The sequence below is a fragment of the Mizuhopecten yessoensis genome, unplaced genomic scaffold, assembly GCF_002113885.1.
Source record: "Mizuhopecten yessoensis strain PY_sf001 unplaced genomic scaffold, ASM211388v2 scaffold716359, whole genome shotgun sequence".
NCBI classification, from domain to species: domain Eukaryota; kingdom Metazoa; phylum Mollusca; class Bivalvia; order Pectinida; family Pectinidae; genus Mizuhopecten; species Mizuhopecten yessoensis.
The window spans coordinates 1,599,396-1,625,170 of NW_018480077.1; the positions used below are offsets into that span (position 1 = coordinate 1,599,396).

The 25,775-nt window shown below is 36.1% G+C and overlaps 1 protein-coding gene across 5 annotated transcripts in view; it reads right to left on the reverse strand.

Annotated features, from left to right (window-relative positions):
- Positions 1 to 19,140: 19,140 nt before the first annotated feature.
- LOC110443774 overlaps positions 19,141 to 25,775 on the reverse strand; it is a 52,241-nt gene continuing 45,606 nt past the window's right edge. For all 5 annotated transcript variants that reach the window (XR_002462148.1, XR_002462149.1, XR_002462147.1 and 2 more), the window contains one exon: positions 19,141 to 21,960. Coding sequence is in view for 2 of the 5 variants with exons in the window: in XM_021488180.1 (XP_021343855.1) it covers positions 20,935 to 21,960 (1,026 nt within the window). In the remaining 3 variants the exon portion in view is untranslated. The remainder of the gene's footprint in view (positions 21,961 to 25,775) is intronic.

Sequence of the window (25,775 nt, forward strand, 5' to 3'; positions counted from 1 at the left end):
TCATCTTCAAATTTGAGGAAATAAAGAGAATAATAATAATGTTCCATGTACATTGACTACACTGCTGGATTGGCAACGTTTTACAGTTTTTTGGAAGTAATTTTCCAACAAAGGATCTTTGTTGACAAGTGATGAAGACATTTTAATATATCTACAAGGTTAAACTGTAGTTGTGTGTGTCGATTGTGTTGAATACCATATCACGCGATCTTCATTTTGAGAACATAACATTTTGTGATTTCAAAACCGGTCAAAGCTGTTTAATGTGATACTAGAGTGGTTTCCCTTTACTCGTATTGCGCTACAAACTAATACGATCAATTCAAAGCCCGACACTAAAAGAAAATATCAAACACAAAACAGGGTGTTTTAATAGGGCGAGTGTTTTCTATAGAAACCTGCGGCACACGTCGCGATTTCTTTCGTCAATCTCAGTAAGCAAAACCGATCACAAATCAAATGTTCTTGGAAAGCTAACTTAATATTTAATCAAAGAACGTTGTTGCTATATATTTCTTACATAACTTTATGAAATTGCTCCTTTCTGACTGTGTTGCAGTATTTCCTACGAGTAACATGCCTGAACATGATAATGGTTTCATGAATACGGGCGTAGGTCTTGATAGCGGTCATAAAAAATATAAATTGAATATTCTTACTATGTGGTTTATTGGTCACATCAATGCATATATATATTTAGAAAGCCACAATACTAGGAACAGTCCAGCAACATCCCTAACAAGGAAGTCCATACGTTAAGATTACCAGAAGAGATTTGTATGTTACTGCTAAGGAAATGAAACTCGTCATCAACAATGAAGTGAAGTCGCTTGGTTAAGAGTTTTGTAGAGAGGAATGAGGTGACCATTGTTGTCGTTTTATTTATGAAAATATATCATGTGTCGTGGCCATTAGTAGTATACAATTGTTTCATGGCTATTTGGGGAACAGTCAAAACTACCATCCCGAGGTAGGGGGAAGCCCTGGGGAACTGTTTGCCCGAGGCCGCTAGGCCAAGGGCAAACAGTTCCACAGGGCTTCCCCCTACCGAGGGATGATAGTTTTGACTGTTCCCCAAATAACCATGAAACAATTGTTTTATTACCAAATAAATATTAGTATCAATGCTGCATGCAATGTTGCCATTGCTTCAACACTGAGTCGCGGTCACCGAAACGCTTGAAGGGGGCTCTCGAGGGGAGATTTCTGCGCATCGAATTCGCGCCGGGTTACAGTTCGCTCTGACCGGGAAAACAGTTTTGACTGTTTCACCCCTACAGCCGAAATTGGACAAAAAGCCATAAACAGTCAAAAATGTCTAATTATAATTTATATAGACTATTGGGTAATAATTAAACATGTCTACTGTCCTAAGAACGATAGTGATCCCTATATACTAGAAAGCAAGGATTACAACTAACAGTCATATTCGTCTTAGCTGATGTGGCTTGACGAGAACCATCTATGGTCATAGGGTTAAATTCACTTGAAAGTAGTGGATATCATTTTATCGTATTATTTTTATTAGTTCATGTTTCCTGAAATGTACATGTATTACTCAACAAGTCTGATGTTGCTTACATTCTCCATGAACTCACCTTAGGGGCGGGGATGCTAGATATACAAGAAACTAAATGTTTTGTCGTATATATATGTAACATGAAACATTAGCTCTGAAGAGCTATTCTTTCGACAAAAATAGGGGAGGTCTTTTGGTTCAAAATACATTTTCAACAAACACTTTTACCAACAGGTAAAACGGTCACTGCTGATGGAGCAAGGCAGTGTTTCTATGGTTACCAATTCCGTCATTCGATCATTTCCGTCAAAGCTTAAAAAAGTGGGTGCATTCGTTTGCTCTGTCGGAGAGGACCGGTAGATGTCCAATGTCATTCGTTTGAGTTCGGTAGGCGTTCCGGAGTTCTCCCGTCTATCCGCTCTTCTGAGCGGGGAATGTTGAGTTTTTTGGTAATATTATATTTTTTTACTATGAACTAGATGGCTAGTTGAATTTGACTAGTATTTTCCACTTTCAAGATATTTAAGGAAATTAATTTATTTCCAAAATTGACCATTTTTCATTTGAGCTTAAAAGACAATTCCAGAGACATGCTTAATAATTGATTTTTCAAGATACATGAAGTAAACGTGAACCTATCTCATATTATAGCAGATGTACTTTAACGATCATGAGGTGCCCCTGCGGTCGGACTGTCTCCAGTCTCGTTCGTTTGACACCCCTCCAGGATGTGATCAGGACCAATCACGATCCTCGGGCCTGTTCGTGTATGCGGAACAACTGGTTTGACCGTTTATAAATGTAACAATTTCGAGTATATAAATCCTGGCTGACCTGCAAATGTTTATGCAGGCCTTGCAAGGATTTGTCAATGCTTGTCTGAAAGCAGCATCAGATTACTAGGTCCGACCTTATTTAATAAACGAACAACTGTGATCCGACCGGTTTGACCGTTTAAACGAAAACGGCCCTGGTATCAACGGTATCAAAACCTTCCACAACTACCAATCATAACCTACCACAAATACCAATTCTAACCTACCACTGAACATGCTACAACTCCTTCCTGTTTTAGTATTTATAGTCTACAACGACCAACAAATGTTACTCAACATTACAAACATTCCATAATGACAACCAATTTTTTACAACCAAAACTAAACAACCTACCAAAACAACCCATCACTCCATCACAGTAAGTCTATCATATTAACTTAACATTCTACCGCAGCTTATCACAACAACCAAAGGTAACTCAATACAGAAACATACCCTCGATTTCAACTTCCATATTTTAAAAAAAAGTAGGCTAAAGCTGATTTAATCTACGTTCACAGACATTCCACCTAAATTTTAGAGAAGCAACACCTCTGTTCGTGGTCAGGCGATAATCGATAGATGACAATAGAGACGCCGCACTACCAACAGATCCCAAACCCGCACCTAACTCCGCCCCAACCCCAAGGAGACCGTCGATGGGTGACTCGTTGCATGGCTTTCTTTTCCTCTGCCACAATACTAGAAGATATTTCTGACAGACGGTTGTTGGCAGAAATTATTGTGTTTGTTATATTGTCTATCAAATCACAAAACAGATAGAGATTAGCAGAGGGAGATCGAAAGGGGAGATAGCTATTGTGTGCTTCTATTGATTTCGCTGTTGTGAAGGAAAATTGACAAGGAAGATTAATAGTTTGCGTGTTGAAGTTGTGTCTCCCACGTCGATAAGTGAGCAAGATGCGTCGTACAGATAGAGACCGACAGGGGAGATAACTGTTGTGTAGAAATCGAGATACGTCATGTAGACGGAAACTAACAAGGGAGATAACTATTGGGCGTGTTTACGTTATTTATTGTTGTTTCTACCATGTCACTAAGAGATTAGGAAACGTCAAGTAGACGAAAATGATTTGTTTGAAAATTAACCTCAGGATATCAAGAAAATATTTTCTAAGAAATCAAATTCTTGATATCAGAATCGATACGATTTTTTTTCAATACTTGATATGAAGCAATATTTATTAATAGTTGCTTTATGGGTGTACGAATGTGTTGTAATATACCACGTCATTAGTAAACATCTTTGTAACATAATACGAGGGCCTTTCAATACGTTCTGTTACCACACAGCTCCCGAACAAACAGGCAATAAAACAGTTTAGCGCCTTGGCGGACTGCAAAAGCATTTGAAGAACGATGTACGTGCAAAATTTCGACATCATCCGAAAAGAATTGAAGAAGTAACTCACACAAAGTAACTGTCTCCTGCATGGCCTTAATGGCCTTAGCTGTTAATAGGACGTTAAACAAAATTAAACCAAACCAAACTAAACCAATAATTGTTGAATTGTATGCACTCGTGACTAGTGGCTACTTTTCAATGCTAAAATGAATGTTGAGAAATACGCTCCTCCACTAAGCACGGTGTGCTTTATAGATACCGCCAAAACATATACATACAGAGTTGTGCAGCATAAAAGGCATATCTGCCGTCACATTAAGAAATGTTTTCAAATGATGGGTGAACAAATTCAGTCACGGTAAAGTTGATGTCAAAGAGGACACACGGTCAGGCAGGCCAGTTGTTGCAGCATCAAAGACGAGCATTGCTGCTGTGAAAGCAAGCAATAATCAAGCACGGTGGTCGTTATACTGTTTCTGAGATAGTTCATATGATTGGCATTTCAGAAGGTAAGAAACATCCCATTCTGACTAAGTGCTTGAAATTAACGAAGCATTATGCCCAATGGATTCCCAAATTGCTGACGCCCGAACAATTGGCATATCCAAAAACTGTGGTGATTGCAACTCAAGAAAGCTATCTGAGTTACAGGGGATGATACCTGGGTCTATTACTTTGAACTCCAGAGGCGCATTAATAACAAGCAATGGTTGTCGAGAAATCAAAAAATGGCAGTGATTGCAAGACGTATAAAAAGCGCCAAGAAAGTCTTGTGTGCCCATTTCTTTTCAATTCTAGTGGGCCTGTGGTTCAGATACAGTGTAAGGAAGGGAAAACTATCACTGCAAAATATTGAAACTTGTCACATGATTCTACATGAAAAAAACGTCAAATTAAAGGGTTGAATGACTCATCCCACAAAAGCAATAGTGTAGCAAGAGAAGGAAAATACAGATTGATTTCCCATTCAATGCACCCGATATTAGTTCCTGCGATTTCTTCCTGATTTTTTGGAAACGGTATGTATCTAGGAGTGCGCTTGGTAGTGCAACCTCTCAGTTTCTCGCACCTTAGACAGAGATATCCCACGTTATACCCCATACTAGATTTTTCTACCTCGTCCGATCTGTCTTGTACCTTTACGTGACATTTCGCGGAATTTTAACACTATGATGTATTCATCCGCGCGTTAACTGCTTGAAATTGACAATTTGCATTATAAATGTTCTGTTTTGTCGTTAATCTACACTGTGAAATAGGTTGTAATCTATGTACGGACGGACTGCATTTTTACGCGGAAGCATTTAAATGTAGCTTTAGTAGTGAAGAGGTCATTATCATTTGAGGCCCAAGGCGGGATACTTGTAGTTTTTAGCAAAATTCAATAGTTCTTTTCAAACTAAAGGTGCGAGAAAAAAATCAATTAAATGTAACTGAGCGAGATCGGGTTATCTCAGTCTCGGGCTAAGATTCTGTAACATCCCAACCTCGGCTTACGCCTCGGTTGGGATTTTGTTACAGAATCTTAACCCTCGACTGAGATAACCCGATCTCGCTCAGTTACAGGTAACAGTTTTTATTAGTCTTGCCAGTCCGCGCAGCGCTTAGGTCATATATAGCGCGATTGCGAACGTGCGTTGATTGTGATAGAAAGTTCAAACTATATACAACATACAATTTATTGAATGGCTCTCGTAATAGTAAGAGGTGAACATTTCGCTATACCTGATAAGTCGGTATTTACTCAATCATTGCATATTGTTAATTATTTAAAAATCATATGTATTATGTTATATTTGCTTACACGTTGTTGTTTGTATATTAAATCATGATAAACTCTGTATCGATTTGTTTTTATTTCCTTTATCGTCACAACAAATTGCAGATCATTGTTCCTGTTTTGATTATCAGATTTTTTTCTGGATGGACGCGTCCCTTAACCGATAAATAACGTATTCGGGGTTTTCTATCGGCTGTGTTTGATTGTTCTAGGGTAAAATGTGCGTTCGTCACCTTGACCTGATTCACAGTCAGAAGTTTTCTATATCTGTAACGTTCAAAGACTTTGGTAATCGGCATACTTGACTTGATTGGACATGATATATCAAAGCTGTTGCCACATGTTGTATACGACTATTGGAGCTTGTATGTTGTCTTTCTATGGTGATGTAATTTTCAATTGTAGCTTACAGCCTTGTTTCTGCTAACTTAAAGAATCGTAAAAGGGATGATGAATTTCCGAAATATTTTTATTCTTAGCTTTTGTGATATATATGTGTGTGTTGGTTGTCCTTATATTTTGGTATTCGATCAATCAGAGCAGTTCTAAATGATAGATATGAACTTCGACTAATTTTGAAACGGGAAAATCTTTCTCATGCTGTTATAACTTGTGTGTTTCTCATGCATGTAGACAATGATATTACACATGAACTTGACCTCCATTACATTAACATGAAGTTATCTATATTTCCCAATTCATGTCAAAACGTCTCTTTATTGACTATGTGTATTACGATATCAGTTGTAATTGTATTGATGTTTCAATAAAACCATCTGTATACAATCAATGACGTTCTACCCACATGATGTCATTTCCGTTTACTTAATTGGTTACGTCATGTTCGTAAACATTGTTACCATGACTATAAAACGAACTTCCGCTATCGTTAACTCACTGTTTTATAAAATATTAACGATTCGGTTGTTCGTCAGTCGCGCTGTTGCCCTGTAAACATGGCGATAAAACTGTATTTCAAACATAAAGTTATGTCCTTTTCGGTAAGAGGTTGTTTTAAAACCATACGCTTTCGTGTAAATATATGTGCTATGGTCATGCAACACCATCGGGTTTGAAGATACCACAACGATAGGATCCGGTGTAAAATGTTATGGTTCAGGGTAGTTGAGTAAAGCAAGCCATTCTTATAGGAAATACCAAACGTAAGCATTGATGGAAACTTTCTAGATAATCACTGGCGTATGATCCACGTTATAAAAGCTGGTATTTTTATTCATCACTTGATTACTTTTATAAAAATAAATTCAATCAGTTCTTTTGTATTTAGTTTTCGAATAAGTTTAGTACAAGTAATGACTGATTAAAACGCGCAGTTTGTGTTATATATGCGGCGTAATAATATCTCCATAATCCAAATCGGAGCGACTTCCGCTGTAGTGTATCGCTGTTTTGACGCAACAGTTAAAGTAGCCGTGCAGTTTATTGCATTTTCTTGCTTTTAATGGCAGATTGAAAAGAGTAAAATACGACGAATGACACTGGAGTGTGTTGCTTAAAAACAATGGAAACAATCAAGCGAGTCACACTGCATAGGAAAGTTTTAGCATCAGTATTGTATATCGCTGACGACTGTGTGTACTGGTGAAGCGTAAATCTACAGATGTTGATCAACATTGGGAATAATACCTAACAACTCCTCTGCCATTTAATGAATGCCCGTAGAACTGATAAACAGGGAGAGTATCCAGTATAATGGGCGCGTTATTTCAAATCGGTTAATATAAGTGTTTTATGGTTCATATCACGTCAAATTCACCATCAAAATAGTCCATAATTGTATAATACAACACGAGTAATATACTTCCATGAAAGACTATCTAGTATGATTTTTTTTTTAAATTGGGATAATTCCAGTCTCAACTATCCTGGTCACCACCATTCCGGTTGTCTGTTGAATTCTTTCTTAGTACAGTAAACTCAGATAAGTCGAAGTTATCGTTACACAAATGTTCGACTTATCTGATGGTTCGACTCTACCGAGTTGTATAGTGTAGGAGCACTTGAATGACCCGAGATGTATTCCGTTATCTGTTAGAGTATCGTCAGAATGTGTTTTCTCATCGCGAGCACGTGGATAAAATCGAGAGGCCACCGCATGTGGACTCGAAACAAACACTGAAAACACTGTGTGATAAACTGTTTACCATCTATATTCTACACTACCTGATATATTTTTCCATTTAAAAAATTCAAAAATACTAAACACCATATTTTCCAAATGACTTCTAGGCTCAATGGTCTTCGATCGCAAAATATCGGTCTGTGATATACATAAACAAATAGCAGGGATACCATGAACCCTAAAGCTATGTAGAAAAGGTATGCACATTTACGTTTAAAATGGTGTTGTTGTCGTCAAAATACCTTTTCGTAACTTAATATTGATTAATCACGGACTATTTTCTTAAGCAGATCACTTTTCTGTGGATACTATTTCCGGTTTAGGACGTCACCTGGCGCGAGCAGACGTTCTTATTTCAGTCCTTCTAAAGTCGATCTCATCTTCTTCTCATACTGACAACCCGCGCTAATAAATTTATGATGCTACTGGTAGGTGGTATGAAAAAGTATATATATGATAGCGAATACTATCAGTAATTCAACGCATAATCGTCATGTTGCCTGCAATCAAATAAAAACTAAAAAAAATAAGCAGTTAAATGAATTTGAATTACTGATAATAGTTTTAAACATCAACAAATTACTGACGTGTAGATATTTTGTAAAAATGAAAGCCAACCGTTTGACAATCCAGACAATTTAGCATGTAACGAAAACGACCAAAGAAATACACTTAATATGCACCATTTAACGCCTACTAACTCCAGTGGACAATTATATGAATCAGAAATAAAAATTTAAAAAACACCAAGAAGTTTTTGTATAATGATTTATTTGTCTTTCATATCGAACATGTTTACACAAACATGTACAAGTACTCTTAACTGGTCCATCTTATTGTTTTTCTGTCTAATTATTGGCGTTTAAAGTGGTCCAAATGTGCTCGAGTCATAGTTAACACATACCTCAAGTGAACGAATACAGATATCTATATTTTCCACTACAGATCAGGAGCGCTCGACATATTAACTTGAGAGCTCGAGAAATCTCGAGTGCATGACATATTAACTTAAGAGCTCGACATATATCGAACGCTCGACATATTACACGTTCATGACACATTATCTACCATGGCTAGAACGAAAGCTTATTCGTGCCCTTTAAGGAATTGATTGGTACAAACGAGGAAACGGGTCTATAAACGACGACTTTTCAACTCGATCGTACTATACTTTATCGCGTTCGCAAGACTATTTTCTCGTTCATACTACTTCGTATCTCGTTCGTTCGACTTTATTTCCCTAGAAATAGCAAGACTAAGCTTTCGTTGTCTAGAGCTCGGTATATTTGAATTTAAAGAAAAGCATGTCCTTAAAAAACCAGAAGGTGTTCTTGAACATTTCTTAAAAACTGCTCTTACTTTAGCTTTAACCATTATGCTACTTGACTTATATATATCACAGTGAGCAAGCCCGGAATGCGTAGTATTAGGCTAAAGTAAAAGAATAAAAACACCCACAGATTAGTCCGAAAACAAGGACTAAATTTGTACGGAGACACTAGAAAATGTACGAAGGGTAAAAAAGACCACGTGTTCCGGAAGGGTAAGTGTTCGCTGTTTCATCGATGACACTTGTTTTGTATATCCAGGTCAAATCCAACTGAAGTCACGTCCCCAAAATGAGATACAGGGTAGTGGCAATGAATGTCATTTGGGGAATGTATGTATGTATCGCTAAACGCTTATCACATTACTTGATCAAAACATTTAGTCATGAAATTGTAAGGGGAAACACATTTAAATGAATGAAATCTCAGCAGAGTTGACACTAGCAGATATCGCCGTCACTAGTGGAACATAAAGATAGTCTTTCCAGCACGAACAGCTGATGTACGTCACAACATCTGACGTACAAAGTTACAATAGCTCATGTTAAACGTCACAACAGCTGTCGTTAAACGCCACCACAGCTGATGTAAAACGTCATAACAACTTATGTAAAACGTCACAACTACTGATGTTAAACGTCACATCGGTTGACGTAAAACGTCACCACAGCTGAGGGTTAAACGTGACAACAACTGATGTAAATCGTCACAACAGCTGATGCAAAACTCTACATCAGCTGAAGTAAAACGTCACAACAGCTGATGTAAAACGTCACAACAGCTGATGCAAAACGTCACAACAGCTGATGTAAAACGTCACATCAGCTAAAGTAAAACGTCACAACAGCTGACGTAAAAAGTTACAACAGCTGATTTAAACGTAAAACGTCACGACAACTAACGTAAAACGCCCCAACTTCCGCCGTCGAATGTCATCGCAATTAGCGGGGAAACCAAAGTAGAATGGAACTAGAGGAATTGGAATCAGCAATATATGGAGAAGACACAAAGCGAGATTGTTGTGCCTTTATTTTGTAAGGTGCTTGGGGAATGAATATAGCGTAAGATGTGTCTAGTCAATATTAAACCACCTGGTATTTATCTATCACATTTATATTGAAATTTCACACATACAGCATTAGCAATGAGCAAATATTCCAATATACTTAATTAAATGACAACGTGTGCAACAGATGATTGTAAAATAAGACGCATGCATATCACATCACATCGTTCTGTAACGAGGCCACACGCTCCAAAATACACGTGTTCCCGTCGCCTAGAAACCACAAATCAATATCCTTCATTGCGGTAATTATATCCTGTGTTCGCTCATCGCTGGGATAGTAGCTTCTAATTAAGAAAATATCATTTTTGTCATGTTTACGTTTAGATGAAGTTAACTTCATGTACCAAGGGACGTCTGCGAAATGTTTTACCGGAAGTAGACTATATTTGATATTTCCGAATCGACGATATACTAGTTGAGGAAAGTACTGAAAAGGGTCTTCAGAGGATGTTATTCGACTTATTCGAGTGTTCATGCGGAAAAGTATATTACGGAGACGAGCTGCATACTCGGCTATTAGGGTGATAGACTCCGCAGTTGACTTGATAAGGAATAGTCCAGTGTCCAGAACGGAAGGGTTGCCTGAAAATGTGGTCGTTATAATGTCTAAACTTTTATCAGCACATAACAACTTTTCAAATAACGTCATAGGATTTTGTAACCAAACAGATTCAACTCGAAACACGAACACATTAATATTTCTTTTCAATAGGTTAAATATCAGATCAACTTGCCACTTCAGTACTTGAATATGGTTAATTCGTTTCGCTAAGCTCAAGTGATCAAATTCTTTTTCAAGAGAAAAAACATTGACTGAAGATTCAAAACTTTCTATATCCTCTCTATCCTGATCGTACAATGTAATAAAAAGCACATTTTCGTAGGAAATTAAATCCCGCACATTGCATATCCAGTTATAGACGAATGGAAGGGTGTCATTCATAACAAACGCGAGGAAAATGGGAGTATGTTGTGACTTAACACGAGTTGTTGCCCTTTGAACAACCTTCTCCATTAAACTCCTGGCTTTCCTCGTATCTCGTGGCAGAGAGGCTTCTGAAGTCACAGATCGGAGAGAAATAATTTCTGTCACCACAACAAACGCGAAAACAGTGATAGCACCGATCACAATCGGTTTGTACCGATAACATCCGGACTTGCACCATTTTCGTCGGATCTGTAAAAAAGAAATTACATTATAAAATTGAATTGAATATACTGGCGCCTTTGACCGCTAATGACATGTTTCGTATCCATCACGTTATCGTTAACTTAATGTCCTTACATAGACTGATGTATGTTGCTGTCGGTGGGCCAGCAAGAGCTCGGCTGATGGATATGTCTACAGTTACAACGGAAGCTAGCAGCATCTCATCTGCTGAATAAGTCTCAGTCAGTCTTACACCAAAGGCCAAGTCAACATCAATCAGAAACAGGATATTTTAAAAGATCTCTGAAAACGACCAGATGTCAACGCGCAGAACAAACTATATACTGCAGTGTCTACTTAGGATACAAGACATACAATCGCATAATCCACAGCGTCAAAGGCAAAACCAGTCGATAAAGGCAATACCAGGAACAGAAGAGACACTGAATAAAAAAGGAGAGACACGATGAACCTCCACAAATAGAACAGAATACAAGGTTATATCAAAGTTGTACTTTATATACAAGCATTGTACGTATTAAACGTGTCGCAACGTTCCAAGACAAACTGGTCCCTTTTGTCAAACTAGGACTGAATGGTTGACCTGTACAACCAACGATGTGACGAAATTGTATATATTTCAGATGTCGCTCGACCCGGGACGTTTCGCCTATCAATAGAGTGTATAGCCACAGTATCGAATAGGTTACTGGTAGGGTGTACATCTAGCCCCCTCTTCGATACAGTGTTACGATAGACGAAACGTCTCGTTCGATTGACATATATAATATACAATTTCGTCACATCGGTGTACAGGTAAATGATGCATATTGCTCACTCGGTCATAACTTCACAAAGAGGCCAGTAGGTCTAGAATCGTTGCCACACGTTGGATACGTGCATTACTTGTTTATGCATAACGTAAACTTTGATATTACATTTTTCCAAACTGATGAATCTTATTAAAGAATACAAGGTGTTTCCGAGGGGTAAACTTTTGTTTTACTAAACAAAGTATCGGTCATGATGTCTCCCGTCGAATCAAGAAAAGGAATAAGGTCACAAAACTATATAAAACTTAATAACCCGGTCTTCAATCAGTTTAAACAACATGCGTGTAGGCAGTAGACATAGGTGGTGATCAGGTAAAACGATGACTGTCAACATTCTTCAGCATTGCTGAAACCCGATAAAAACCCAGTGGACAAATCTATTTAAGAAATCCTTATACTCAGAATAATATGGCGGGTCAAACTGTGGTATGTTGGCTACATAAGCAATGGCGACTGCTGTGTTGCTGCTGAGGAAAGGAAAGGTAACAAGAGTGAAAGTCGTCACGTTTGTAATCGAGAAGGGCAGTGTGGTAAATACTACTGCCATAAAGTATTAAGATAAATTGAAGTATGAAGATAACGAAGGAGAGGCTGTAGTATATTTCGATACAATTTATGGAGGACAAATTATATCTGCGTAGTTTTCAAAATTATTAGTTGAAAGAAAACAATTCATTATTGATACTACATTTAAAAGTAAATATGATTCATTGTTAATTATTACAATTATAGATTGTTTTCTTCTGGACTGACATAAGAATATAAGAACCTAGAAACACAAGCTGTTCACAGAAATATCAATACAAATGTGCTTAAAGAATATGTAAATACAGACAGATCAATGATAGTCTAACGTGTGAAAGATCGTATATAACCTATTAAATAGCATGCCAACTGTGTCTGTGAGAATTATGTAAAATAAATTTCTTCTCAAATAAAAGATAGAAATGAAATTTAAAAGAAATCGACAAATACATATCTGTTCATCCACACATCACTCTAAATATTATGTGTTAGTATCCATTTACTGTATATGAGGCATTGTAATGTAATATTCATCAAAGTCATATGGAGTCAGCATCCATATAAAATTCGTGTTGAAATACAATAGCATCAATTTGCAAGCGATATTATAATGTTAGCATCCAGTTGAAAGTGATAAAAACATGTTAGCATTCATTCAAAATTGATGTGTTAGCGTCAGAGCATAAAAATGATATGATAATGTTAGTGCTAGCATACATTCGAAAGTATGGCAATAATGTTATTAAAGTTACATTTGTAAAATGAGAGTAAAACGTCAGTAAAGCGAAATCCAGATTCCTGAAAGGTCACCTTGTACTAAGTAAAGCAAGAGACAAAAGTAAACATGCTTATGAACATGCTTATTTGCTATTTTAATAAGTTTGCTTATATAAATGTTTATTTGATATTTGAATACGCTCATAAATAAACATGTTTGTTTGGTATTTTAATAAGCTTGCTTATGAACATGCTTATTTGCTATTTAATAAGCTTGCTTATATAAATGTTTATTTGATATTTTAATAAGCTCATAAATAAACATGTTTATTAGATATTTGAATACGCTCATAAATAAACATGTTTGTTTGATATTTTAATAAACTTGCTTATAAACATGCTTATTTAGTATTTTAATTAGCTTATAAATAAAAATGCGTATTTGGTATTTTAATAAGCTTGCTTATAAACATGCTTATTTAGTATTTGAATTAGCTTATAAATAAACATACGTATTTGGTATTTTAATAAGCTTGCTTATTAACATGCTTATTTGGCGTTTTGATTAGTTTGCTTATTTTAATAAGCCTATAAAAATCCTTGCCACTTTAGCATCGTGTTCAAGAGTGAATGTTAAAACTATGTTTAACTACATTTAATACACACTAAGATGACGTGTCAGTGCAATGGTTGTCACTGTGTCTATATCGTCTATATCACAATACACAGATACCACTTCAGTGTGGAGGCCATGTGTACATATCGATATACCTTGGCCAAACACACAGCTAAATGCAGCCAGAAGACATTTCTCATCTGTGAAAGTGAGCGTTTGAACAAAGGTAACAAATTGCAAAAGAGATAAACGAATCTCTTAAGCCAAATTAAAACTGTAAACAAAGGACTCGTATATCATTAACGGCCATCATAAATAGCCGATGTTCCAGATATAACTTTCTTATAAACCAGCAGATTCCATAACTAATATATAAATGGATAGGTTATGCATTACCACTAGCACCAACATTCACGAGCATAAAGCTTATTTTTTCTTCTGTGATGTAAGTAAACTCAACTATTGTGCTTAAACCTATGTCTTCACATCATTTTCTATATTTAAAACAGTAAACAAATTTAAATCTAGTCTAATTATTGCACACCGTCATATCCGACCATCATAAACAGCATGTTCCAGGAATAACTTTTGTAAGCATTTAACTGAAAGTATCAAACTATACTGTAACTATTAATACTATCGTCTGCGATGTAAGTGCACCGGCCAAACGCGGATGTCTCTCACTGAATTTCTGGAGAACTTCCGAACATACTTTTACAAATTTCTTAATTAAATTAGATACTTAAAGATATAATTCTGATATAAGATACATACGACGATTTTATCAGACTCTTGGATACCAACCCATTTACATTGTCTATCATTTAAATTGATGCTTGCTTTCAAGTTGTCGTATAATAATTACTGGCTTTACAAGTACTTATCTTGTCGGTTCTTAAAATGATTCATTGGTTTTGCAGTAACAACAGTTTCTGGAAACTGTTCCGTGTGTTTACTGCTCTGAGAGCAAACTGCTGTTTTCTCTTATCTATATAGCCTGTTTGTGGATACATGTAACTTCCTCCCCTGCTCTACCAAGCCGTCACATTTCCCAATATTTCTATCACTAACAAAATATCAGGAAACCACCGAAATCTTCCTAGACCTGACACTGTTAAACTGTCTTTATAGAACTATTTCGCGGAGTTACATATACAATTTGGGTCTGACACTGAATTAAATTCCCGATGTTTACCCCTCTTCCAATTAGGTCTGATAACGACTACTACAAATCAATCGCAATAATACCAACAATATCGGGCCATAAGAAAATATTTCAGTCCCCACAGCTAATATCTATATTTGTTAAACGCTGAAAAATTCTTGTATTTGGTGAGCATTACTGTATTGTATCTGGTAAGCATGATTTGTTACGATTTCAAATTTCCTATTGTGTTACATACTGATGTTTTATTTGTATTAATACAAATTAAATGTATTTGTCTATTGTCATTGCTATATGTGATGATATAAAGTTTACTACCATCTGTGATGATACACACTGTTATCTGTGATGGTTCAGTATCTGTGACGATACTTGATTATCATACAATATCTTTGTATGTACATATCTATGATGGTGAATTATTATTGATGATATGCGTTATTGTCTGTAACGGTGCATTATCTGTGATGATACATGATTATCTGCGATCATACAATATATATGAGTGTACATATCTTTGATGGTTTGTTATCATTGATGATATACGTTGTTGTCTTTGATGGTACATTATATGTGATGAAACATTATCTCTGATGATAAACTCTGTTATCGGTTATGGTACATATCTGTGACGATTCATGATTATTTGTGATTGTATACATTTGTAACTGTAATATCACAGTATCTTTGATGATACATATATATGATGGTGTATTATCTTGGTGATGATAGGCGTTGTTGTATGTAACGGTACATATCTGTGATTATACGTTATCTGTTATGAAACATTATCTGTTATGAAACATTATCTGTTATGNCAATAGTTCTTTTCAAACTAAAGGTGCGAGAAAAAAATCAATTAAATGTAACTGAGCGAGATCGGGTTATCTCAGTCTCGGGCTAAGATTCTGTAACATCCCAACCTCGGCTTACGCCTCGGTTGGGATTTTGTTACAGAATCTTAACCCTCGACTGAGATAACCCGATCTCGCTCAGTTACAGGTAACAGTTTTTATTAGTCTTGCCAGTCCGCGCAGCGCTTAGGTCATATATAGCGCGATTGCGAACGTGCGTTGATTGTGATAGAAAGTTCAAACTATATACAACATACAATTTATTGAATGGCTCTCGTAATAGTAAGAGGTGAACATTTCGCTATACCTGATAAGTCGGTATTTACTCAATCATTGCATATTGTTAATTATTTAAAAATCATATGTATTATGTTATATTTGCTTACACGTTGTTGTTTGTATATTAAATCATGATAAACTCTGTATCGATTTGTTTTTATTTCCTTTATCGTCACAACAAATTGCAGATCATTGTTCCTGTTTTGATTATCAGATTTTTTTCTGGATGGACGCGTCCCTTAACCGATAAATAACGTATTCGGGGTTTTCTATCGGCTGTGTTTGATTGTTCTAGGGTAAAATGTGCGTTCGTCACCTTGACCTGATTCACAGTCAGAAGTTTTCTATATCTGTAACGTTCAAAGACTTTGGTAATCGGCATACTTGACTTGATTGGACATGATATATCAAAGCTGTTGCCACATGTTGTATACGACTATTGGAGCTTGTATGTTGTCTTTCTATGGTGATGTAATTTTCAATTGTAGCTTACAGCCTTGTTTCTGCTAACTTAAAGAATCGTAAAAGGGATGATGAATTTCCGAAATATTTTTATTCTTAGCTTTTGTGATATATATGTGTGTGTTGGTTGTCCTTATATTTTGGTATTCGATCAATCAGAGCAGTTCTAAATGATAGATATGAACTTCGACTAATTTTGAAACGGGAAAATCTTTCTCATGCTGTTATAACTTGTGTGTTTCTCATGCATGTAGACAATGATATTACACATGAACTTGACCTCCATTACATTAACATGAAGTTATCTATATTTCCCAATTCATGTCAAAACGTCTCTTTATTGACTATGTGTATTACGATATCAGTTGTAATTGTATTGATGTTTCAATAAAACCATCTGTATACAATCAATGACGTTCTACCCACATGATGTCATTTCCGTTTACTTAATTGGTTACGTCATGTTCGTAAACATTGTTACCATGACTATAAAACGAACTTCCGCTATCGTTAACTCACTGTTTTATAAAATATTAACGATTCGGTTGTTCGTCAGTCGCGCTGTTGCCCTGTAAACATGGCGATAAAACTGTATTTCAAACATAAAGTTATGTCCTTTTCGGTAAGAGGTTGTTTTAAAACCATACGCTTTCGTGTAAATATATGTGCTATGGTCATGCAACACCATCGGGTTTGAAGATACCACAACGATAGGATCCGGTGTAAAATGTTATGGTTCAGGGTAGTTGAGTAAAGCAAGCCATTCTTATAGGAAATACCAAACGTAAGCATTGATGGAAACTTTCTAGATAATCACTGGCGTATGATCCACGTTATAAAAGCTGGTATTTTTATTCATCACTTGATTACTTTTATAAAAATAAATTCAATCAGTTCTTTTGTATTTAGTTTTCGAATAAGTTTAGTACAAGTAATGACTGATTAAAACGCGCAGTTTGTGTTATATATGCGGCGTAATAATATCTCCATAATCCAAATCGGAGCGACTTCCGCTGTAGTGTATCGCTGTTTTGACGCAACAGTTAAAGTAGCCGTGCAGTTTATTGCATTTTCTTGCTTTTAATGGCAGATTGAAAAGAGTAAAATACGACGAATGACACTGGAGTGTGTTGCTTAAAAACAATGGAAACAATCAAGCGAGTCACACTGCATAGGAAAGTTTTAGCATCAGTATTGTATATCGCTGACGACTGTGTGTACTGGTGAAGCGTAAATCTACAGATGTTGATCAACATTGGGAATAATACCTAACAACTCCTCTGCCATTTAATGAATGCCCGTAGAACTGATAAACAGGGAGAGTATCCAGTATAATGGGCGCGTTATTTCAAATCGGTTAATATAAGTGTTTTATGGTTCATATCACGTCAAATTCACCATCAAAATAGTCCATAATTGTATAATACAACACGAGTAATATACTTCCATGAAAGACTATCTAGTATGATTTTTTTTTTAAATTGGGATAATTCCAGTCTCAACTATCCTGGTCACCACCATTCCGGTTGTCTGTTGAATTCTTTCTTAGTACAGTAAACTCAGATAAGTCGAAGTTATCGTTACACAAATGTTCGACTTATCTGATGGTTCGACTCTACCGAGTTGTATAGTGTAGGAGCACTTGAATGACCCGAGATGTATTCCGTTATCTGTTAGAGTATCGTCAGAATGTGTTTTCTCATCGCGAGCACGTGGATAAAATCGAGAGGCCACCGCATGTGGACTCGAAACAAACACTGAAAACACTGTGTGATAAACTGTTTACCATCTATATTCTACACTACCTGATATATTTTTCCATTTAAAAAATTCAAAAATACTAAACACCATATTTTCCAAATGACTTCTAGGCTCAATGGTCTTCGATCGCAAAATATCGGTCTGTGATATACATAAACAAATAGCAGGGATACCATGAACCCTAAAGCTATGTAGAAAAGGTATGCACATTTACGTTTAAAATGGTGTTGTTGTCGTCAAAATACCTTTTCGTAACTTAATATTGATTAATCACGGACTATTTTCTTAAGCAGATCACTTTTCTGTGGATACTATTTCCGGTTTAGGACGTCACCTGGCGCGAGCAGACGTTCTTATTTCAGTCCTTCTAAAGTCGATCTCATCTTCTTCTCATACTGACAACCCGCGCTAATAAATTTATGATGCTACTGGTAGGTGGTATGAAAAAGTATATATATGATAGCGAATACTATCAGTAATTCAACGCATAATCGTCATGTTGCCTGCAATCAAATAAAAACTAAAAAAAATAAGCAGTTAAATGAATTTGAATTACTGATAATAGTTTTAAACATCAACAAATTACTGACGTGTAGATATTTTGTAAAAATGAAAGCCAACCGTTTGACAATCCAGACAATTTAGCATGTAACGAAAACGACCAAAGAAATACACTTAATATGCACCATTTAACGCCTACTAACTCCAGTGGACAATTATATGAATCAGAAATAAAAATTTAAAAAACACCAAGAAGTTTTTGTATAATGATTTATTTGTCTTTCATATCGAACATGTTTACACAAACATGTACAAGTACTCTTAACTGGTCCATCTTATTGTTTTTCTGTCTAATTATTGGCGTTTAAAGTGGTCCAAATGTGCTCGAGTCATAGTTAACACATACCTCAAGTGAACGAATACAGATATCTATATTTTCCACTACAGATCAGGAGCGCTCGACATATTAACTTGAGAGCTCGAGAAATCTCGAGTGCATGACATATTAACTTAAGAGCTCGACATATATCGAACGCTCGACATATTACACGTTCATGACACATTATCTACCATGGCTAGAACGAAAGCTTATTCGTGCCCTTTAAGGAATTGATTGGTACAAACGAGGAAACGGGTCTATAAACGACGACTTTTCAACTCGATCGTACTATACTTTATCGCGTTCGCAAGACTATTTTCTCGTTCATACTACTTCGTATCTCGTTCGTTCGACTTTATTTCCCTAGAAATAGCAAGACTAAGCTTTCGTTGTCTAGAGCTCGGTATATTTGAATTTAAAGAAAAGCATGTCCTTAAAAAACCAGAAGGTGTTCTTGAACATTTCTTAAAAACTGCTCTTACTTTAGCTTTAACCATTATGCTACTTGACTTATATATATCACAGTGAGCAAGCCCGGAATGCGTAGTATTAGGCTAAAGTAAAAGAATAAAAACACCCACAGATTAGTCCGAAAACAAGGACTAAATTTGTACGGAGACACTAGAAAATGTACGAAGGGTAAAAAAGACCACGTGTTCCGGAAGGGTAAGTGTTCGCTGTTTCATCGATGACACTTGTTTTGTATATCCAGGTCAAATCCAACTGAAGTCACGTCCCCAAAATGAGATACAGGGTAGTGGCAATGAATGTCATTTGGGGAATGTATGTATGTATCGCTAAACGCTTATCACATTACTTGATCAAAACATTTAGTCATGAAATTGTAAGGGGAAACACATTTAAATGAATGAAATCTCAGCAGAGTTGACACTAGCAGATATCGCCGTCACTAGTGGAACATAAAGATAGTCTTTCCAGCACGAACAGCTGATGTACGTCACAACATCTGACGTACAAAGTTACAATAGCTCATGTTAAACGTCACAACAGCTGTCGTTAAACGCCACCACAGCTGATGTAAAACGTCATAACAACTTATGTAAAACGTCACAACTACTGATGTTAAACGTCACATCGGTTGACGTAAAACGTCACCACAGCTGAGGGTTAAACGTGACAACAACTGATGTAAATCGTCACAACAGCTGATGCAAAACTCTACATCAGCTGAAGTAAAACGTCACAACAGCTGATGTAAAACGTCACAACAGCTGATGCAAAACGTCACAACAGCTGATGTAAAACGTCACATCAGCTAAAGTAAAACGTCACAACAGCTGACGTAAAAAGTTACAACAGCTGATTTAAACGTAAAACGTCACGACAACTAACGTAAAACGCCCCAACTTCCGCCGTCGAATGTCATCGCAATTAGCGGGGAAACCAAAGTAGAATGGAACTAGAGGAATTGGAATCAGCAATATATGGAGAAGACACAAAGCGAGATTGTTGTGCCTTTATTTTGTAAGGTGCTTGGGGAATGAATATAGCGTAAGATGTGTCTAGTCAATATTAAACCACCTGGTATTTATCTATCACATTTATATTGAAATTTCACACATACAGCATTAGCAATGAGCAAATATTCCAATATACTTAATTAAATGACAACGTGTGCAACAGATGATTGTAAAATAAGACGCATGCATATCACATCACATCGTTCTGTAACGAGGCCACACGCTCCAAAATACACGTGTTCCCGTCGCCTAGAAACCACAAATCAATATCCTTCATTGCGGTAATTATATCCTGTGTTCGCTCATCGCTGGGATAGTAGCTTCTAATTAAGAAAATATCATTTTTGTCATGTTTACGTTTAGATGAAGTTAACTTCATGTACCAAGGGACGTCTGCGAAATGTTTTACCGGAAGTAGACTATATTTGATATTTCCGAATCGACGATATACTAGTTGAGGAAAGTACTGAAAAGGGTCTTCAGAGGATGTTATTCGACTTATTCGAGTGTTCATGCGGAAAAGTATATTACGGAGACGAGCTGCATACTCGGCTATTAGGGTGATAGACTCCGCAGTTGACTTGATAAGGAATAGTCCAGTGTCCAGAACGGAAGGGTTGCCTGAAAATGTGGTCGTTATAATGTCTAAACTTTTATCAGCACATAACAACTTTTCAAATAACGTCATAGGATTTTGTAACCAAACAGATTCAACTCGAAACACGAACACATTAATATTTCTTTTCAATAGGTTAAATATCAGATCAACTTGCCACTTCAGTACTTGAATATGGTTAATTCGTTTCGCTAAGCTCAAGTGATCAAATTCTTTTTCAAGAGAAAAAACATTGACTGAAGATTCAAAACTTTCTATATCCTCTCTATCCTGATCGTACAATGTAATAAAAAGCACATTTTCGTAGGAAATTAAATCCCGCACATTGCATATCCAGTTATAGACGAATGGAAGGGTGTCATTCATAACAAACGCGAGGAAAATGGGAGTATGTTGTGACTTAACACGAGTTGTTGCCCTTTGAACAACCTTCTCCATTAAACTCCTGGCTTTCCTCGTATCTCGTGGCAGAGAGGCTTCTGAAGTCACAGATCGGAGAGAAATAATTTCTGTCACCACAACAAACGCGAAAACAGTGATAGCACCGATCACAATCGGTTTGTACCGATAACATCCGGACTTGCACCATTTTCGTCGGATCTGTAAAAAAGAAATTACATTATAAAATTGAATTGAATATACTGGCGCCTTTGACCGCTAATGACATGTTTCGTATCCATCACGTTATCGTTAACTTAATGTCCTTACATAGACTGATGTATGTTGCTGTCGGTGGGCCAGCAAGAGCTCGGCTGATGGATATGTCTACAGTTACAACGGAAGCTAGCAGCATCTCATCTGCTGAATAAGTCTCAGTCAGTCTTACACCAAAGGCCAAGTCAACATCAATCAGAAACAGGATATTTTAAAAGATCTCTGAAAACGACCAGATGTCAACGCGCAGAACAAACTATATACTGCAGTGTCTACTTAGGATACAAGACATACAATCGCATAATCCACAGCGTCAAAGGCAAAACCAGTCGATAAAGGCAATACCAGGAACAGAAGAGACACTGAATAAAAAAGGAGAGACACGATGAACCTCCACAAATAGAACAGAATACAAGGTTATATCAAAGTTGTACTTTATATACAAGCATTGTACGTATTAAACGTGTCGCAACGTTCCAAGACAAACTGGTCCCTTTTGTCAAACTAGGACTGAATGGTTGACCTGTACAACCAACGATGTGACGAAATTGTATATATTTCAGATGTCGCTCGACCCGGGACGTTTCGCCTATCAATAGAGTGTATAGCCACAGTATCGAATAGGTTACTGGTAGGGTGTACATCTAGCCCCCTCTTCGATACAGTGTTACGATAGACGAAACGTCTCGTTCGATTGACATATATAATATACAATTTCGTCACATCGGTGTACAGGTAAATGATGCATATTGCTCACTCGGTCATAACTTCACAAAGAGGCCAGTAGGTCTAGAATCGTTGCCACACGTTGGATACGTGCATTACTTGTTTATGCATAACGTAAACTTTGATATTACATTTTTCCAAACTGATGAATCTTATTAAAGAATACAAGGTGTTTCCGAGGGGTAAACTTTTGTTTTACTAAACAAAGTATCGGTCATGATGTCTCCCGTCGAATCAAGAAAAGGAATAAGGTCACAAAACTATATAAAACTTAATAACCCGGTCTTCAATCAGTTTAAACAACATGCGTGTAGGCAGTAGACATAGGTGGTGATCAGGTAAAACGATGACTGTCAACATTCTTCAGCATTGCTGAAACCCGATAAAAACCCAGTGGACAAATCTATTTAAGAAATCCTTATACTCAGAATAATATGGCGGGTCAAACTGTGGTATGTTGGCTACATAAGCAATGGCGACTGCTGTGTTGCTGCTGAGGAAAGGAAAGGTAACAAGAGTGAAAGTCGTCACGTTTGTAATCGAGAAGGGCAGTGTGGTAAATACTACTGCCATAAAGTATTAAGATAAATTGAAGTATGAAGATAACGAAGGAGAGGCTGTAGTATATTTCGATACAATTTATGGAGGACAAATTATATCTGCGTAGTTTTCAAAATTATTAGTTGAAAGAAAACAATTCATTATTGATACTACATTTAAAAGTAAATATGATTCATTGTTAATTATTACAATTATAGATTGTTTTCTTCTGGACTGACATAAGAATATAAGAACCTAGAAACACAAGCTGTTCACAGAAATATCAATACAAATGTGCTTAAAGAATATGTAAATACAGACAGATCAATGATAGTCTAACGTGTGAAAGATCGTATATAACCTATTAAATAGCATGCCAACTGTGTCTGTGAGAATTATGTAAAATAAATTTCTTCTCAAATAAAAGATAGAAATGAAATTTAAAAGAAATCGACAAATACATATCTGTTCATCCACACATCACTCTAAATATTATGTGTTAGTATCCATTTACTGTATATGAGGCATTGTAATGTAATATTCATCAAAGTCATATGGAGTCAGCATCCATATAAAATTCGTGTTGAAATACAATAGCATCAATTTGCAAGCGATATTATAATGTTAGCATCCAGTTGAAAGTGATAAAAACATGTTAGCATTCATTCAAAATTGATGTGTTAGCGTCAGAGCATAAAAATGATATGATAATGTTAGTGCTAGCATACATTCGAAAGTATGGCAATAATGTTATTAAAGTTACATTTGTAAAATGAGAGTAAAACGTCAGTAAAGCGAAATCCAGATTCCTGAAAGGTCACCTTGTACTAAGTAAAGCAAGAGACAAAAGTAAACATGCTTATGAACATGCTTATTTGCTATTTTAATAAGTTTGCTTATATAAATGTTTATTTGATATTTGAATACGCTCATAAATAAACATGTTTGTTTGGTATTTTAATAAGCTTGCTTATGAACATGCTTATTTGCTATTTAATAAGCTTGCTTATATAAATGTTTATTTGATATTTTAATAAGCTCATAAATAAACATGTTTATTAGATATTTGAATACGCTCATAAATAAACATGTTTGTTTGATATTTTAATAAACTTGCTTATAAACATGCTTATTTAGTATTTTAATTAGCTTATAAATAAAAATGCGTATTTGGTATTTTAATAAGCTTGCTTATAAACATGCTTATTTAGTATTTGAATTAGCTTATAAATAAACATACGTATTTGGTATTTTAATAAGCTTGCTTATTAACATGCTTATTTGGCGTTTTGATTAGTTTGCTTATTTTAATAAGCCTATAAAAATCCTTGCCACTTTAGCATCGTGTTCAAGAGTGAATGTTAAAACTATGTTTAACTACATTTAATACACACTAAGATGACGTGTCAGTGCAATGGTTGTCACTGTGTCTATATCGTCTATATCACAATACACAGATACCACTTCAGTGTGGAGGCCATGTGTACATATCGATATACCTTGGCCAAACACACAGCTAAATGCAGCCAGAAGACATTTCTCATCTGTGAAAGTGAGCGTTTGAACAAAGGTAACAAATTGCAAAAGAGATAAACGAATCTCTTAAGCCAAATTAAAACTGTAAACAAAGGACTCGTATATCATTAACGGCCATCATAAATAGCCGATGTTCCAGATATAACTTTCTTATAAACCAGCAGATTCCATAACTAATATATAAATGGATAGGTTATGCATTACCACTAGCACCAACATTCACGAGCATAAAGCTTATTTTTTCTTCTGTGATGTAAGTAAACTCAACTATTGTGCTTAAACCTATGTCTTCACATCATTTTCTATATTTAAAACAGTAAACAAATTTAAATCTAGTCTAATTATTGCACACCGTCATATCCGACCATCATAAACAGCATGTTCCAGGAATAACTTTTGTAAGCATTTAACTGAAAGTATCAAACTATACTGTAACTATTAATACTATCGTCTGCGATGTAAGTGCACCGGCCAAACGCGGATGTCTCTCACTGAATTTCTGGAGAACTTCCGAACATACTTTTACAAATTTCTTAATTAAATTAGATACTTAAAGATATAATTCTGATATAAGATACATACGACGATTTTATCAGACTCTTGGATACCAACCCATTTACATTGTCTATCATTTAAATTGATGCTTGCTTTCAAGTTGTCGTATAATAATTACTGGCTTTACAAGTACTTATCTTGTCGGTTCTTAAAATGATTCATTGGTTTTGCAGTAACAACAGTTTCTGGAAACTGTTCCGTGTGTTTACTGCTCTGAGAGCAAACTGCTGTTTTCTCTTATCTATATAGCCTGTTTGTGGATACATGTAACTTCCTCCCCTGCTCTACCAAGCCGTCACATTTCCCAATATTTCTATCACTAACAAAATATCAGGAAACCACCGAAATCTTCCTAGACCTGACACTGTTAAACTGTCTTTATAGAACTATTTCGCGGAGTTACA